The sequence below is a fragment of the Carassius gibelio genome, chromosome A24 (assembly GCF_023724105.1).
Source record: "Carassius gibelio isolate Cgi1373 ecotype wild population from Czech Republic chromosome A24, carGib1.2-hapl.c, whole genome shotgun sequence".
NCBI lineage: Eukaryota > Metazoa > Chordata > Actinopteri > Cypriniformes > Cyprinidae > Carassius > Carassius gibelio.
Window position 1 is genome coordinate 10,142,655 of NC_068394.1, and position 18,338 is coordinate 10,160,992.

The window sequence follows — 18,338 nt, forward strand, 5'->3', positions numbered from 1 at the left end:
GGATCATGTGACACTGAAGACTGGAGTAATGGCTGCTGAAAATTCTGCTTTGCATCACAGGAATGAATATATATTTTATGTATTAAATAGAAAACTTTTGTTTTAAATTGTAAATATTTCATAATATTTTTTATATTTACTCTATTTTTGATCAAATAAATGCAGCCTTGGTAAGCATAAAAGGTTATTTAAAAATCATTAATATAATTTTTATAAAAATACAAACAATAATGTGCATAATTAAGATAATTAATTACATATACACATAGCTGACGTTGATACATTGTTCAGCAGAGTGCGTGATCAGACTTTCTGTATTGCTTTAACTTTCATACAGTACATCAACTGGGATGTCTACTTAAACCACATAACTGTTTCACAAAGTTGCTTTGAAAAAATCCATGATGAATATGCACGCAGCTGCACAACAAGGGGTTTATCTTTACTTATGGTGTTTGACAAAGGCCAATAAATTTCAGAAGCATTGTGAAAAAAATGTGGTAATCACAGACTTTCCTATATCAGAATGGTGTTCAATTTCTTAAAGGGATAATTCACCCAAAAATGAAAATTTTATGTTTATCTGCTTTCCCTCAGGGCATCCAAGATGTAGGGGACTTTGTTTCTTCAGTAGAACAAAAACCAAGATTTTTAACTCAAACCGTTGCAGTCTGTCAGTCTTATAATGGAAGTGGATGGGAATCAGGGCTAGAACATACAATAAAACAAGCATAAAACACACAAACAAACCAAAATTAAACCCTGCGGCTTGTGATGATACATTATGTCTAAAGACACAAAACGATCGGTCTGTGCAATAAACTGAACATTATTTATACCGGTTTTTGCTCAGGAGCGATCTAACAGTTTGGACATTGCGTGAATCAGAGGTAAAAACGATATAAATAATTTTTTTGTGTCTTTATACATCAATGTATCGTCACGAGTCACAGGGTTTATATTGGTTTTGTTTGTGTATGATTTTTGTTGTTGTTGTTGTTTCATTGTATGTGTTAGCCGTGATTCCCCTCAACTTACATTGTAAGACTGATAGACTGCAACAGTTTGAGATAAAAATCTTGGTTTGTGTTATACTGAAGAAATGCCCTGGGGGTAAGCAGATAAACATCAAAATTTCAATTTTGTGTGAACTCTTCCTTTAAGAAGGGATCACTACAACTTCAGACATGTTTGATTTGGACATGATTTGATCATGGGTTCCACTTAATATTGCATTTATTTTGCTTCTGTCAGGTGAGCTTGTTTCGTAATGCAGGGCATTTGCTCAAGATCAACGGAGGGGAGCTCATGCTGCGCAGACGCCTCGGGTGTCTGCAGGTCACTGAAACATTAATTACTTCCCAGACCGCCAAGAAATCTCTATAAATAAAGGCAAGAGAGGGAACTCTCTATCTCCTCTCCATTATCCAACCCTGCTTTGAGTGTGTGTCTCTTGTCAGGGTACCGTACAGAGCTGTTTGTGTGCACGAGCGAGCATGCGTGAGTATGTGTGTGTGTCCAGCCCCAATGCTGTAATTAACAAAGTCTCAACGAGACCCACACATCCTACACATTTCTGTCTCATTTTAGGTTGTCTATTGAATGACAGAAAATGGTTTTCTGTCATACCTCCCTCAACATTATGCTGTTAAATTATAGCCTCCCAATCCCATCTGAACTTTGTAGTTGAAACTTGATATATCTATATTACCCATTAATATATAACAACCCAGACCAGACTGAACTGTTCTTGAGGTGTCAATTGTCTGTGGTGACACCCATTTTCAATTACAAACTGGAAATGTGATGATTCTTCGGCCAATTGGTTTTATCGATATTCTGTGTGCTGATGTAGCATGCAGTCTGTCACTTGTGGGAGATTGAGGAGCTTCACAATGACAGTTGCTGCTCAAGAAACCTATAGCCAGAAGATATTTTAATCCAGACGTACCATATTACCCATATTGTCATGTAACATACCCCCCCCCCCCCAGTTGCATTGCTACACTGCCATTCACAAACCCTCCCTATGCCCTCATGGGATAGTAAAGTGTCCAAATGCACATTTTAAAATCTTACTAGAAGTAGTAGTTTAAGTTAAGTTACGAAAGTTTTTTTTTTTTTTTTTTTTATCAGAACAGATCTTGGGCAGCATAAAATATCTCTTCACTAATGAATGCAAAAAAAAAATAAAAATAGAAAAAAGAATGTCTTTTGCATTCGGTATTTCAGTCACACTGCATGACCTTTAAAAAATGAACCACTGAAGGCTGAGTGTGAACAAGAAAAGGGGAAATCACTGCACATGAAATAAATACATTCCTTATACATCCTGTTTGATGATGCTAGTGGTGCAGAAATCACACACTGCAGCTTTAAGACACAGGTACAGCATGCTCTGGAGAAATTAGAAGAACAGAAATTCAAACAACTTTCAACCCCTAGTTCCTTCACACCAACAGTTCAGTGAACATCAGCTGACACTATTTCAGAGAGGTCTAGGCTGTGATCCTTACACAGAGCCCTGGGGAAGCTTAGCCGCACAAATTTCTCTGTACACTGAATGGCTTTTCTAGAACAAAGCAATGCACTCAGGGCCAGTGTACCCTTGACTCTGAAATGCATTGGAATGGTCTTATGGCAAAGGCAAGTTTTTTCATAAATCTTGGTTTTACATCCCTTATGATATAGCACAATGGTCAGACCCAATCAAGAAGCATCCATGCCATGATTTCAGTCAATATACTGTACTGTACTTCAGAAATCTTAAAGGAATAGTTCGTCCCCCCCAAAAATCTGGAATTTTACTCAACCTCAAGGACATTCAATGTGTAGTTTGTTTGCGTTTTTGGAGAAATGTAACACTGCATCATTTACTCACCAGTTGGATCCTCTGCTGTGAATGGGTGCCGTCTGAATGAGAGTTCAAATAGCTGATAAAAACAACACATTAATCCACAAGTAAATTTACTGTTAATATATTTGTAATGCTTCTGGCCAAAATAGCAGTCCATTATCCTTAAAAACACTTCCTCCAGTGAAAATGTCCAACCCTTGTTGTCTTCACACATCAAAATCCACCGACATACTTGTTTAGAACTGCTTTGGACAATTTCCACTTCATTGGACTCTCATTCTGATGGCACCCATTCATTACAGAGCATCCCTTGATGAGCAAGTGATGTAATGCTAAATTTTCCACATCTGTTCCAATGATGAAACAACCCCATCTACATTTTGGATGACCTGATGTTCAGCAATTTTACATTTTTGGGTGAAGTATTCCTTTAAACAGAAAATGCTTCCCCCACTGTGAAGGAGAGAAATCGGGGGCCAATTAAACAACTAGATTCCTACCGAGTTTTTATGTGGCTCAGTAAACTGCAAGTAAATCCAACCTCCAGCCATAATAACAGGATTCCCGGATACACATAAATACATACTGAACGAATGATGAATATATTAACTGTATACGTTCCAAATACTGAAATGACTTTTGTGTGGTTGCCTGTGGTTTTATTGCTTGAATGCATTAGTATGCTAATCAAACCTCCATTTGCTCAAACTGCAGTGTATTTTGTGGTTGAACGCATAATTCTTGCAACAGAGATCAATTATGCTGCTTCTTTACAAACATTTCACTCTCTTTATTGCACTGCCTACCACCATTACACAGTGAGGCGGCCACTTTGAATGGCTATTGATAACCTGTTTTCCTGTTCCTGCCGCAAAATTATTCTCATCACAGAGTGGAGCAACTGCACACGAGTCCATGAATTCTGCTGTCCCATCTCTCTGCATCTTTAAGTTTAGTCTTAGGTTTGTTATTATCTGAAAATCCCCCTCCACAGTTATTAATCTTCTTGCCAAAATATGTAGAACTAAATGACAATTTAAAAAATAAGATATTTCTCAGCATAGATTTTGGGCATCATTAGAAGGCGAATCTTCAAGAAAAGTGTCAAGAAGATGTTAATTAAGATATGTAGTCACTAATGAATGCAAAAAAAAAAAAAGTGCTCAAACGCTGTTAACGCTAATCAACACGGAGTATACCTCGATCCTCAACCCCCACACAGTATGTCACTCTTCTGGAAAAATTCATATTTAGTGCAAGTAGATTTAATTATATTTCTGTGTAGGTTAATAAGCATGCTGTAAGTGTTGTCTGCATTGTTACATTTATTTAATTTTGTCTTTTGTTTTGTTTAGTTTTTTGTTTTTGTTTTCCTGGAGAACTTCCTAATTCAGAGCCACCAGAGGACCGAACATCAGTTAACTATGTCGACTCCCATCTTATCTGGACTTAAGTGAAGAGATAACATCTTTAAAATGGTCACCAATTGCTCTTCTCTCCTTGCTGCTCTTGGCACTGAATGTGTTAGTGTGACAAGTCAGTTTAAAGAGAGAAAGAACTAGTTTTATAGCATGAATATTCATATTAGTGGCCAAATGCTGTGGCATACAAATGTATTTCACATTAAAAAAACAAAAACAAAATACTGACCTATAAAATATTACAGTTATGTGTTGCCGTGCTTCGGTGAGGAAGGTCTAACACTTTAAAGATGCAGCAGCTACAGTCGTCTTCTTATTCCCCAGTCCCATGCATATTGCATTCACGGTGACCTTGATTTAAGTTTACTTTTTTCAAGAACTGGTAAAATAGCTTGAGAGGGTCATTCATCATTTTTTTGTACAGTATGTATGTGTTGCTGTGCCAAAGCGTTAATACTGAGCATAGTTACAGCATACAGTGGAAACAAACCAGGCAAACACACCTGCAAAGAGATACTGATAATAGTTATGACGTGCAAACAAACCGAGGCTCTATATCAGCTGTTTGCAGTGACGTTATAAAATGACAGAGGTATAGCCTGATGGACAAAACCAGTGTCACTGTTTAATATGTTAATATTTGTGTTACCTGTTATGAATTGATACGAAAGTGCAGTGCAAATGAAATTTTCGTGTAACAATTTACATTACAGAATTTGAGTTACTGTATGATACTAATGAACATACAAGCAGGACTGGGGCAAGTTGTCACACTTTTGTTTTATGCCAGTGAATATTATATATATTATATATATATTATATATATATATATATATTATATATATATATATATATAAAAGATTTAACATTTTCACTTTTGATACCTAAGAAAAAAGATACAGTACAGTTTGCGGAATAGACAATGACCAAGATTAGGGTGCGTTGTTTTATTAATTAAATTAAACAAAAACTCTTGTCCTTTCAATAAAAATAAAAATAAAACTTTAAAACTACCTTCATAAACATGATGACATTAAACTTTGAGTTTGTAAGACTTTCAGTTACACAAAAATTAAATCAATTTAAGACTAGATGTTCCACCATACAAAACTACTTCTAGAGAAAATATATATTTTTATGATGTTTGGATTCACACCCTGCTAGTTATCAGGATACAAACAGTGTGACAACTAGCCCTGTTCTCTTAATCTTCTAGTTAATCTTCTTTCGATTACAGTTACTGTATGTGTGCACTATAAGTTTTACCATCTTTAGAAATACTATTTGAACTCTCAGACTTCAGGAGAGGCGATTTCAAGAGACTGTTTATTCGCCTAACCAGTTCTCAGGAATGATATACTCCAAAACCAACATAATTCAAAAGCGACAAAGAGAGAGACGACAGACATTCGCGCAACCCACTCACAGCGCTCGCCCCCGGGGAAAACGCGTTCATGTGGCAGATCTCTGCGCGGCGCCGCTGTCCATGGTACTAGGTCACACACGCTCTGCTTTTAGCTTTATTGCCGTTTAATATTCAGCCCATGCACACACTCCCCACTACAAGACGGTTGATAAATCAGCAGTTTGACTCGTGTAGACTGTGCTTCTTACTACAGATGCCTAAGAGGTAACAGCGTTGGTGGATGACAACGCTATTTTGTTTCATTATGGTGTGGACTGTGGAGCAAAAAAGTCATTTTTCTCAAGGCAAGTGGGTGTCCAGTTTATGTTACTTAAGGCATATTGGTCGGCTACATGACTGGTCTGACACCATTTTAAATGCAATCTTTTGCATTTATTGTAGTTTTTTATTTAGTCCATCACACCATACTGATTATGCAAAGATGCTGACAGTGCAAAAGTAGAGACCAGGACTGTAACATTTCATTAAATTGTCTGTAGCTGTGGATTTATTATTATTATTATTATGTATTTGTGCTGTGTGTCTAAATTGTTTTAAAAATATTTCCCTATTTTATATGTCTGCTATAAATTTAAGCAGTTCAGAAACCTAGTACTTACTCCTAAACTCTTTAAATCAATGACAAATACAAAGTTTTCTGTCAGTTACAATATGGATTGTAAGGTTAATTTAAAACATACATTTAGTTTAGAATTACAATTTTTAAACATTATTACTTTAATGCTATAAACATTTTAAAATGCAAACATATACAATGTCTCGCAATCTTTGTAGGACCAGTAGAAATAATTAGTCTTTATTAGAAAGTGTTAGGCCTACAACCTTATCATACTTCTAGTCTTTTAACATAACCTCAAAGCTGGTTTTGGTCCTATAAAACATACATTTTTACTGATTTTCAAAGCTTCTATTGTCACTTCATAAGGGTCATGTATGACATAAATTTCATCCTGTGTAGTTCATTTCCAAAATGGTTAAAACGTTACAAACCGTTACAACTCACACCATGGTACAGCATTCCAGTGTCTCCATATATTTACAGTAGGCTACAGCATTCATTAGATGAGCCAACATACACTATATATCACAACTGTAAAGAAATAACCTAGGAAGAGTGCTGACATGAGCCTGACTTTTCCAAAAACAGTATATTTTAATATGAAAACCTTGATAGCAGAAACAAAGGCATACAGTTTGGGTTACTGATAGAAAGCGACCAGTCAGCAGAAATTTTCCATCTCATTACCACAGACTATTTATATAGACTAGGCTATTACGAGAGCTGCATGCTTTATATAATGCAACAAATCAAGTAAAACATCTCTAGTTTTTCCGTTTATTGATTGACTGAAGGTAAGTGAATGCAGGTGGATTTGCACTCTCCTGATAAGCGCAAATATCCCGCTTAATTCATTCACTTCCAAATTCATATTGACATTAACATGTTCTTAAAATGTATTTTGCCACCATCTAATTGCAATTAAACTCTTTTTCATATCTACATGTGCGTTGAAGCAGACACAAGTAGCTCTTGCTTCATTCATTTTCAATGCAGCAAAATCTCGAGGTGCCTCACGAACATCTTTTGTGAAAAGTTGTAACATACCTCAAACAAGGGTCCGATCTTATTCTTCTCCAGGTATGACTGAATTCTTGACTGCTGTATAGACGCCATGAGAATGTGTTGCGTTAAACAGCAAAGCGTTTAGATATCGTTAAATTTCGCCAAGCATTTTCAAACGCGCGGGTTTGCGGACGGATCTCTAGCGGGCAGTGAGCGGACATCTAGCGCTGAGAGCTCGGCTGCTGCTCCAGCACACGCTGAAAGTACCAGGGTTTGCGTCCTCCCTCGCTTTGGTCCATATCTGATGGGACTATCCCTCCTCCGGTCTCGGCAGAGTATCTATCGACGGCCTCTTCTCAAAGCCAATCAAAAACATTACACCTTACACGAATGTTTATTCATTGGCTGTTCAGGTCTGAGAGACCCGCCCTCTTCGTTTACACACAGTTAAGTGTGATTATTAAATTCACATACACTTACTTTTTGTGAAATTTGCATTATAAACAATTCTTATGAACTCTTTATTGCCTAATCTAGTATATATACTGTACGAACATCAGCCAAATGTATAATGTATTAGGCTATAATGCTATTTCTACCTATCCTAGTTTCAAAAGTATAATGCTTTAAAATTCATAAGCATCACATTTCATTCTGCTATGGATTCTATTTTTTTTTTTTAAGATGTAACAATTAGTAATTGGCCCATTATTTATGGAAACTATGATTTCTCTCGAGAATGACTTATGTAAATAAATAAAAACATATATTTCTTATTATATTAAATTATTAATTAAAATAAAGTTATTAAAATATATTTTACAATCATACATAATATTATTAATATATATAGGGGCCATTCACACTAAACATGTAATTGTGAGACGCAGGGAAGTAGAAAGAAAAAAATATTGTTTTAAAATATGTTTGTTTTATTTTTTTTATTTTTTTTTTTACAAATTTTGTGTGAACTAAATCAGAGACAATTTATAAAAAAGGACTAAATCTAAAAAACTATTTTAAACAAATAGTTCCAGAGTTGGTTTACATACAATACAGATTTTCAGTCTTGCTATATACAGTATATTCTGCATTGGCTCTTTGATGCACTGACACAAGATGCTTTGATATATAAGATAAAGTCTATAATAATAATAATAATTATAATTATAATTATATACAATCATTTATATTTAAAACTTTATTTTCTTCTTTTTTTACAATTTAAACAGGAACAATTTTCAGGACATGAAGTCCATTGGTGTTACTATAGATTGGTGTCACTAAGTTATTACAAAACTGGAAACAATTTGCAAAAATTGCTAGTGACAATGAGCCTGGGAAAATGCATACTGTCAAACACAGACTAAATACATTCACTGGAGAGATCTGTAGATCTGACAGATTTGCAACACAAAGTTAAATCAAAATCACTGTTAAAGTCTTTTGCATAAATATTTAGTCACACAGCTCCATCAAAACTGAAGGCTTTTTATCTAAAGAATATGATTGTGTTTGCTCTTAAACTTTTTTATTTGAACTTAATTAAAATTTGACATTACAATTTATTGTAATAATTGGCAAATTAACCAGGATTCCAGGTAAAAGAAAATTAATGTATTTGAAAAATCTCGAAATGGGTTAGTTTTATGACAAAATAAATAACTATCTTTTTCAGAGAAAACTTTTTTATAGTTATTTTTTCACATGAATTAATGTTACCTTCTTGCTGCTTTTATCAAGAGCATATTAATTCAGACAGATGTACACTATAAAATTTCTTAATTTCTCAAAATGGAACTTGTGAAGTTAATAAACAATTCCTGTTTAGAATGGGTTCTCAAAACAGCATAGTAATGATTCACTTGTTATTTTAAGCAACATTACAATAACATATAATAACAACTCCTGAGTACTTAATATTTTAAATTTGGAGACAAAATGTCTTATATACCTATGTAAGTGTGACAAATAGATAAATCTATAACACTGATGACCAAGTCGTACAACCTTTCCAGTACTGTACTGTATATCACTCCAAATTCACTGAGACTGCAGTACTGAGACTGCAACTTGTAGCTTAATGCACTATGGTGTTAATAAACTTGAGAAACCTAATAATGTGAAAACCAATCCTATACATATGTTAAAGATTTTTATGAAAATAAATGAATAATAAAAAATCAAAAAATGCACATACAGTTGCAGTAAGGCTTTTAGATGCTTACAGGAACTATAAACAAATGTTACCCCTAAACATACAAAGACTAAAGCACCGTGTTTTTTTTTTTTTTTACATAAAGCACAAAGTTATTTGAAACAGACATTATGACTGACACTCTATTGATATGAATGACTTGACAGCAGCTGGGAGATCAGACATCCTGTTTGTTTGATCTTCGGTCTAGAATGAGATGCGTCATAGCAAAGTATGAAATAAAAAAAAAGAATGGTGCCTTTAAAAACCTATGACAAAATCAAATAGATATTACACCGTGAATCCTTTGAGTTGAAGCGACAGATCTGCCTCTGAGCAGAAGTGAGGATGAATATCCATGGGTCTCTTGACGTGGACAATGTACTGTATGTGTTGTCTGGAGCTGAACCAGAGCTTGTCCAGATCAGTTGAAGGTGTGGGTTCAGGGGTCGCCGTCAGGAGGTGGAGGCTGGCACAGTTTGTACAATCTGTTAATGAAAAAAAAAAAAAAAAAGTAAAAATATAATTTATATATATATATATATATATATATATATATATATACAGTCTTGTTCAAAATAATAGCAGTACAATGTGACTAACCAGAATAATCAAGGTTTTTAGTATATTTTTTATTGCTACGTGGCAAACAAGTTACCAGAAGGTTCAGTAGATTGTCAGAAAACAAACAAGACCCAGCATTCATGATATGCACGCTCTTAAGGCTGTGCAATTGGGCAATTAGTTGAAAGGGGTGTGTTCAAAAAAATAGCAGTGTCTACCTTTGACTGTACAAACTCAAAACTATTTTGTACAAACATTTTTTTTTCTGGGATTTAGCAATCCTGTGAATCACTAAACTAATATTTAGTTGTATGACCACAGTTTTTTAAAACTGCTTGACATCTGTGTGGCATGGAGTCAACCAACTTGTGGCACCTCTCAGCTGTTATTCCACTCCATGATTCTTTAACAAAATTCCACAATTCATTCACATTTCTTGGTTTTGCTTCAGAAACAGCATTTTTGATATCACCCCACAAGTTCTCAATTGGATTAAGGTCTGGAGATTGGGCTGGCCACTCCATAACATTAATTTTGTTGGTTTGGAACCAAGACTTTGCCCGTTTATTAGTGTGTTTTGGGTCATTGTCTTGTTGAAACAACCATTTCAAGGGCATGTCCTCTTCAGCATAGGGCAACATGACCTCTTCAAGTATTTTAACATATGCAAACTGATCCATGATCCCTGGTATGCGATAAATAGGCCCAACACCATAGTAGGAGAAACATGCCCATATCATGATGCTTGCACCTCCATGCTTCACTGTCTTCACTGTGTACTTTGGCTTGAATTCAGAGTTTGGGGGTCGTCTCACAAACTGCCTGTGGCCCTTGGACCCAAAAAGAACAATTTTACTCTCATCAGTCCACAAAATGTTCCTCCATTTCTCTTTAGGCCAGTTGATGTGTTCTTTGGCAAATTGTAACCTCTTCTGCACATGCCTTTTTTTTAACAGAGGGACTTTGCGGGGGATTCTTGAAAATAGATTAGCTTCACACAGACGTCTTCTAACTGTCACAGTACTTACAGGTAACTCCAGACTGTCTTTGATCATCCTGGAGGTGATCATTGGCTGAGCCTTTGCCATTCTGGTTATTCTTCTATCCATTTTGATGGTTGTCTTCCGTTTTCTTCCACGTCTCTCTGGTTTTGCTCTCCATTTTAAGGCATTGGAGATCATTTTAGCTGAACAGCCTATCATTTTTTGCACCTCTTTATAGGTTTTCCCCTCTCTAATCAACTTTTTAATCAAAGTACGCTGTTCTTCTGAACAATGTCTTGAACGACCCATTTTCCTCAGCTTTCAAATGCATGTTCAACAAGTGTTGGCTTCATCCTTAAATAGGGGCCACCTGATTCACACCTGTTTCTTCACAAAATTGATGACCTCAGTGATTGAATGCCACACTGCTATTTTTTTGAACACACCCCTTTCAACTAATTCAACTAATTGCCCAATTGCACAGCCTTAAGAGCGTGCATATCATGAATGCTGGGTCTCATTTGTTTTCTGAGAATCTACTGAACCTACTGGTAACTTGTTTGCCACGTAGCAATAAAAAAATATACGAAAAACCTTGATTATTCTGGTTAGTCACATTGTACTGCTATTATTTTGAACAAGACTGTATATATATATATATTCGTAAAATATTTAAGTAAACATTATTTTTCATAGTACCATTAAAAAGTTTTGGGTTGGTAAGATTTTAAAGATTTTTAAGATATTTTGTTCTGATTTGTTTTTGAAGTCTCTTATGCTTAGAAATGATGAATTTATTTGATCAAAACACTGTAAAAACAACATTATTACAGATAATATTATTGGAATTTAAAATAATGGTTTCCTATGTAAATACTGTCATGCACCACTACGAGAAAGCGAGGAGCAACAAACGAGGAGACTAGTAGTTGAATTCAAACACAGAAACTTTAAAGGTGCCGTTCTTCGTGATGCCATGTTTTAAACTTTAGTTAGTGTGTAATGTTGTTGTTAGAGTATAAATAATATCTGTAAAATTCTAAAGCTCAAAGTTCGATGCCAAGCAAGATATTTTATTTAACAGAATTCGCCTACAACGAACGACCCGTTTGGACTACATCACTCTAGTTCCTGCAGTAATGACGTCACTAAAACCGTTTTTTGACTAACCTCCACCCACATGAATACACAAAAACGGGGGCGTGGTCTTGTTGCGCTCCGACGGAGAAGAGGAAGAGTTGCGTTTGTGTTTGTGGCCATGTCGTCGAAACACTGTTATTTTCATCTCGGGGTCCAATCATCTTTGTTTGGGTTTCCAGGGATGCTGTACAATGGTTACAATTTATGTTTAACTCGGTTCCCGAAAATTATAATCCACATGTAAAACTATGTGCAGCAGAATTTGCTGAGGACAGTTTCCTCAATCTAAATCAGTTTAATGCCAGATTCTGTTACGATTGGAGACCCAGTGAAACGCAGGAGACAAGAGATCCAATCGCAGTATGGGTTTATTTGGGTAATCCAACTCAGAATCCAACATGCATGGGTCAAAACCAAAAATCCATCCAAACAAAAAACAGGGAAAAGGAATAGGAACGGAAACAGGAACGGGAACAGGAATAGAACCTAGAAACTCGGAATGCGAGGAAACTCAGAAGGCGAGGAAACTGGGTGACAGAATGAAAGGACTCCATAAAGACATATAGAAAAGACTGGTTAATATAGGCAGGGTAATGACTATCAAGTGAAGACACCTGAGTGCAATTGTGATGAAGGGACAAGGCTTTGTGGGAATTGTAGTGCCTACGGCGAGGTGCCTATGGGGAAGTGAGACCACTAGCGTGACATTACCCCCTCCTCCACGGAGCATCTACCAGATGCTCCACCCGAACCCAGGAAGAGACCAATGAACACAGAGACCAAGAGGGAGGTGGAGCGGTAGAGGACCAGGGGGGAGGGACTGACGGCCAGGTAAAATGGGGAAACAGAGACAAGAAGTGCAAAAAACAAAAACAAGGAGCCCAGGAGGGAGGTGGACCGGTGGAGGATCAGGGGGAGGGACGGAGGGCCAGCTCCATAGATGAGAACAGAGATAAGAGGAGCAAAAACAAAAATCTAAAACAAAACAACAACAAAACACAAGTCCAGGAAGGACATAACTTTCAGTCCCCAGGGCCGAACCAACAGGGCAGGAATCCAGAGAGGAGCAAGGTGGTATTGGAGCCATGCTGTCGAGACAGATGCCCACCAGGGCGGCACAGAAGACCTGGGCATCCATGTGGTCGAGACAGAAGCCCACCAGGGTGGCGCAGAAGACCACCACATCCATGCGGTCAAGACTGAAGCTCACGAAGGTGGTGCAGAAGACCACCACATCCGTGCGGTCGAGACAGAAGCCTACCAGGACGGCGCAGAAGACCACCACATCCATGTGGTCGGGACAGAAGCCCACCCGGGCGGTGCAGAAGACCACCACCTCCGTGCGGTCGAGACAGAAGCCCACCAGGCCAGCGCAGAAAGACCACCACATCCATGCGGTCTGGACAGAATCCCACCAGGGCGGCGCAGAAGACCACCACAGTGGGATCGTTGACACGCTAGAGCAAGTCTGGTAAGGCAAGTCTGAAACAGAGAACATGAACAAGTTAAGGGTGGCCTTCGTGGCCATGACAAGATCAGTCGAGCGCTCAGAGAGTTCGGCTGAGACGTGACGAGGCTCTGGAAGTTCCGCAAAGGCGAGGAGAGGCTTTGGTAGTTCAGCCGAGATGAGGAGAGGCTCTAGTAGTTTAGCAGAGATGTGGAGAGGCTCTAGTAGTTCAGCATAGGCATAGAGAGGCTCTGGTAGTTCCACAGAGATGTGGAGAGACTCTGGTAATTCCATGGTGTTTAGACTGGATTCAGGAAGATCAATGCTGACTTGACTCTGCTCATGAAGATCATCGGTGGCCTGACTCTGCTCATTAAGATCATTGGTGACTTGGATTTGTTCATGAAGATCAATGGTGACTTGCCTTTGCCCATGAAGAACACCAGTGACTTGACTTTGTCCATGAAGATTACCGGTGACTTGACTCTGGAGTGTCAACAGTGACTAGCCCTGACTCTGGAGTGTCAACGGTGACTAGCTCTGACTCTGGAGTGTCAACGGTGACTAGCCCTGACTCTGGAGTGTGAATGGTGACTAGCCCTGACTCTGGAAGGTCAACGGTGACTAGACCTGACTCTGGAAGGTAAACGGGAACCTGACTCTGGACTATCTTGGGAGTGGCGCTGGGCTGGAGGCCATCTTGGGCAGTGGAGCTGGACCGGCGGCCATCTTGGGCCGTGGCACTGGGCTGGCGGCCATCTTGGGCAATGGTGCTGGGCTGGCGGCCCTCCTGTTTGCAGAGCCCGGTCTAGAATCGGCCATCCCACTGGGAGAGACAGGTGTGGCTGAGGTATTCCATGGCGACTGATGTCGTAAATAGAATGCAAACTCCCAGAAATTATAAGCGTCAAACTGCTCAATTTCATTTCGAGGAACTGGGTCATCCAGACACTTACAAAGGTTGAAAGTGTCCTTTAGGGCCGCATCATTATATCCCATACCCTCAGCTAAGGTCCAGAACATTTGTGCCACAGCGGAGGTTTGTCAATTTGACATAGCGTGGCCTTTGTTCCACCATACTGGCTGGGGAACGGGTATGAAATCCCACACCGCTGGATCTCGACATGGATGGAGTCCTTCTGTTACGATCGGAGACCCAGTGAAACGCAGGAGACTAGAGATCAGATCGCAGTATGGGTTTTAATGGGTAATCCAAAAATGAATCAACAAGCAGGGGTCAAAACCATAAATCCATCCAACCAAGGAAAGGAACAGGAATGGGAACAGGAACTCGGAAGACAAGGAACTCGGAAGGCGAGGAAACTGGGTGACAGAAGGAAACAGACCAGATTATATAGGCAGGGTAATGACTATAAAGTGAAGACACCTGAGTGCAATTAACATGAGTGCAATTACTGTGATGAAGGGACAAGGCTTTGTGGGAAATGTAGTGCTTGCGGTGAGGTGCCTATACGGAAGTGAGACCACTAGTGGACACCCAGGGAAACAGAGACCAGACAGCGTGACAGATTCGCACAAAGATTATTCTTGAAAGATGGAGCAGTTCCCTTTTTGTCTGGAGAAGGCGTTGTTTATGGACCACAACTGGTAAGTGTATTTTATTATTTTAATTTGATGCGTTTAACAGTTTCTGTAACTTATTACACAAAGGGCAACGCTGTTTAACTTTGTTAACTAGATGTTAGAGCTGTGCAAAAAAATTGAATGTGATTTTCATGCGCATCTCGTAAGTAAAAACGCTCCTGTGATTATAAGTACATCTCCAGCACTTGCGTTCAGATCAGGATTGCTTGGGCTGGACATGGTAACTGGAGTCCTTTTTTTGCTAGACTATGGGAATCGAGCCCTCTCTGGACTAAACTTGGGAACTGGAATCTTCTCTTGGCTAAAATTGTGGACTGGAGCCCTCTCTGGGCTAAACTCAGAGACTGGAGCTGACACTGGAGGGGACTTGGCGGCTGAAGCTGACACTGGAGCGAGCTCTGGGGCTGGAACCCACACTGAAGCTAGTTCTGGGGCTAGAGCTGACACTGGATTGAGTTCTGGGACTGGAGCCGACACTGGAGTGAGTTCTGGGTCTGGAGCTGACACTGGAGTGAGTTCTGGGGCTGGAGCTGACACTGGAGTGAGTTCTGGGGCCGGAGCCGACAGTGGAGTAAGTTCTAGGGATGGAGCCGACACTGGAGTGAGTTATGGGTCAGGAGCTGACACTGGAATGAGTTCTGGGGCTGGAGCCGACACTGGAGTGAGTTCTGGGGCTGGAAGTGACACTGAAGCAAGCTCTGTGGCTGGAGCCAACACTGAAGCGAGCTCTGGGGCTGGAGCCGACACTGGAGTGAGCTCTGGGGCTAGAGCCGACACTGGAGTGAGCTCTGGGGCTGGGATGAGTCTTTTTTTCTCCTCATCCTCCTCATTTGGTTAGAGGTGAAAGCCGCCGCCGTTGGGCTGGAGAGTGTCGTGGCCGGCAGGCTTTACTTATATACGACCAGGGGGCTTGACGACGGGTTGGTTCTGGCTCAGGGCTGGATAGAGCTGTAATCGGGCCTTAAAAGTTAGGCCCGACAGGACCCGAGCCCGACAGGTTTCGGCCGGAGCCCGACAAGTACATTTTCATTGACAGCTTTTTAAAAGCCCGAACCCGTTTACAGCCCGACATTATTCAAATGTGCGCACGCACACAGCTCTTTTGCCTTTTGTCAACAATGAGTAATTTATTCATGTTTTAACATAATTTACTCATAACTAACGTAGACTAGACCACTTGGAAGTTGGAATAAAGAAATAAAATAAGTCCTCTGTGAAATCGTAACATCTCAGCATTCTAGACATATGGGCTCATTTAACCTATAAATAGACCAAGGCACCAATAAAAACGAGTCATTTAAAAAAAAAAAAAAAATAAGATAAATTTTAAATTAAAATGGGTATTTGGCAATAACGAAATTAAGATAAAGGCTCCGCCGGATTTGCTTTATTTTATAAAAGAATAATGCCAACATTAGCCTAAATACTCTGTCAACATTATGCATTTAAGACTCAATGAATATTTAGTTATCATTTGAAAAACCTTTACTCACAGAGATTAGGCCAGGTCTACATGTTTTTGTGGAGGAAAATGATTGAATCCACTGTAGATGTCTTCAGCGCGTTCCTGCGCTCACTGACGGTGCGTCATTATTCACTCATTATTCTCATTATAGACATGGTCAAAACTTTTCCACACCTCGCTCAGAGTTTGCTTTAGTTGCTGGTGCAACCAAAACGTAATCACCAGAGGCAAGCCTCCGTTACACCTGCTCAGCATTCATTTTCGCATCTTTCTCGCGCTAATCGAAACACATCACATGACCGCTTGTTTACCTCGCAAACCGGAGCGCAAGCCCGAGCCCGGCCCGAGCCCGGCCCGAGCCCGCGTAAGATGATATAAACTAAGCCCGAACCCGACCGAACCCATCGGGTCCCGACGGGTCCCGTCGGGTTCGGGCAAAGATCTTCAGCTCTAGGGCTGGACACTCTCCAGACACCGGAGAATTCCTTCCCTCCAGCTTAGTCCCGTGGTGTCTGGGAGGTCCATTGGGCGATTGTAGTTGGCCCGTGCCAGAGCAGAGAGTTAATGGTGGCGTCATCTATTGCTGTCGCCACAGTGAGCCTGCAGAACTACCTTGGCATACTCGATAATGGGGAGATCCCTTCCGGCTAGGGAAATGAACCGAGATAAGAAAACAAAAAAACGTAAAAAAAAAAAAAAGAGGAAACAAAAATTGGGAGAAGGGGCGGCGCTTACTTTCTGTCTTGGTCCCATATTCTGTCACACACCGCTACTGTGAGGGAGTATGGAGTGAGGAACCGAACCAGGAGACGAGAAGTTGAATTCAAACACAGAGACTTCAATATTATTCGAGGAACCAGGAAATCTCATGTAGTGGGAAAGACAACATTCAAAACCGGACAGAGAACTCAAAACAGGAAACACTTTAAATGCACAAGACTAGAGGAGAGACACAATGAGGAACACCTGAAATCGATGAACATAATCAAACATGAGGAAAAACTCGGTCATGGAGCACGTGGGGGAGGATAACACAACACAAGATAGTACTAGATTCTGATAAATATATTCTAAAATGTTATTCATTCCTGTAAAGGAAAAGCTGAATTTTCAGCAGGTATTATTGCAGTCCTCAGTGTCACATGATCCTTCTAATATGCTGATTTGTTGCTTAAGAAACATTTCTTGTTATTATCAATTTTAAAAACAGTTTTATTATATTTTGTCTGTCGCTTTGGACACATTTACTGCATCCAGGCTGAATAAAAGTATTAATTTCTTAAAAAAATAATAATTTAAAAAGTTTAAGATTAAAACTTTTAGACATATATTTTAAACCACAATTTTATAACTGTTCTAAATAATCAAATTGCAGTGGAGTAATAACAATTGTTTCTCCAAAATTTCGTCCTCTCCAAAATCCTTCTCCACATAGCTGTATATTTCAAATCACATGTTCTAAATGGTTATGATATTGTCATGTTATACAATGTGGATAGACTGTCACATTGTGCTTGGTTATGACAGGATGTGATACTACTGTACAATCTGAAATTCATTATGTTTTTAGAAAGCAACTTGCTAATGTAAATGATGTAAGAAACTGAACACATACATTTAAATTTATGTAATAAACAAGCTAATAAATTTCCTTCTGAGTTGCAGTGAA

General features: G+C 39.1%; 2 protein-coding genes across 2 annotated transcripts in view; both read right to left on the minus strand.

Annotated features, from left to right (window-relative positions):
* The window catches only part of LOC127945979 (uncharacterized protein C8orf34 homolog), a 74,598-nt gene extending 67,042 nt beyond the window's left edge, over positions 1 to 7,556 (minus strand). Inside the window, exon 1 of the mRNA XM_052542203.1 lies at positions 7,311 to 7,556. Coding sequence (XP_052398163.1) covers positions 7,311 to 7,379 — 69 coding nt within the window. The 5' untranslated portion in view covers positions 7,380 to 7,556. The remainder of the gene's footprint in view (positions 1 to 7,310) is intronic.
* Positions 7,557 to 8,454: 898 nt separating this feature from the next.
* The window catches only part of LOC127946207 (phosphatidylinositol 3,4,5-trisphosphate-dependent Rac exchanger 2 protein), a 144,202-nt gene continuing 134,318 nt past the window's right edge, over positions 8,455 to 18,338 (minus strand). The window contains exon 40 of the mRNA XM_052542607.1: positions 8,455 to 9,953. Coding sequence (XP_052398567.1) covers positions 9,908 to 9,953 — 46 coding nt within the window. The 3' untranslated portion in view covers positions 8,455 to 9,907. The remainder of the gene's footprint in view (positions 9,954 to 18,338) is intronic.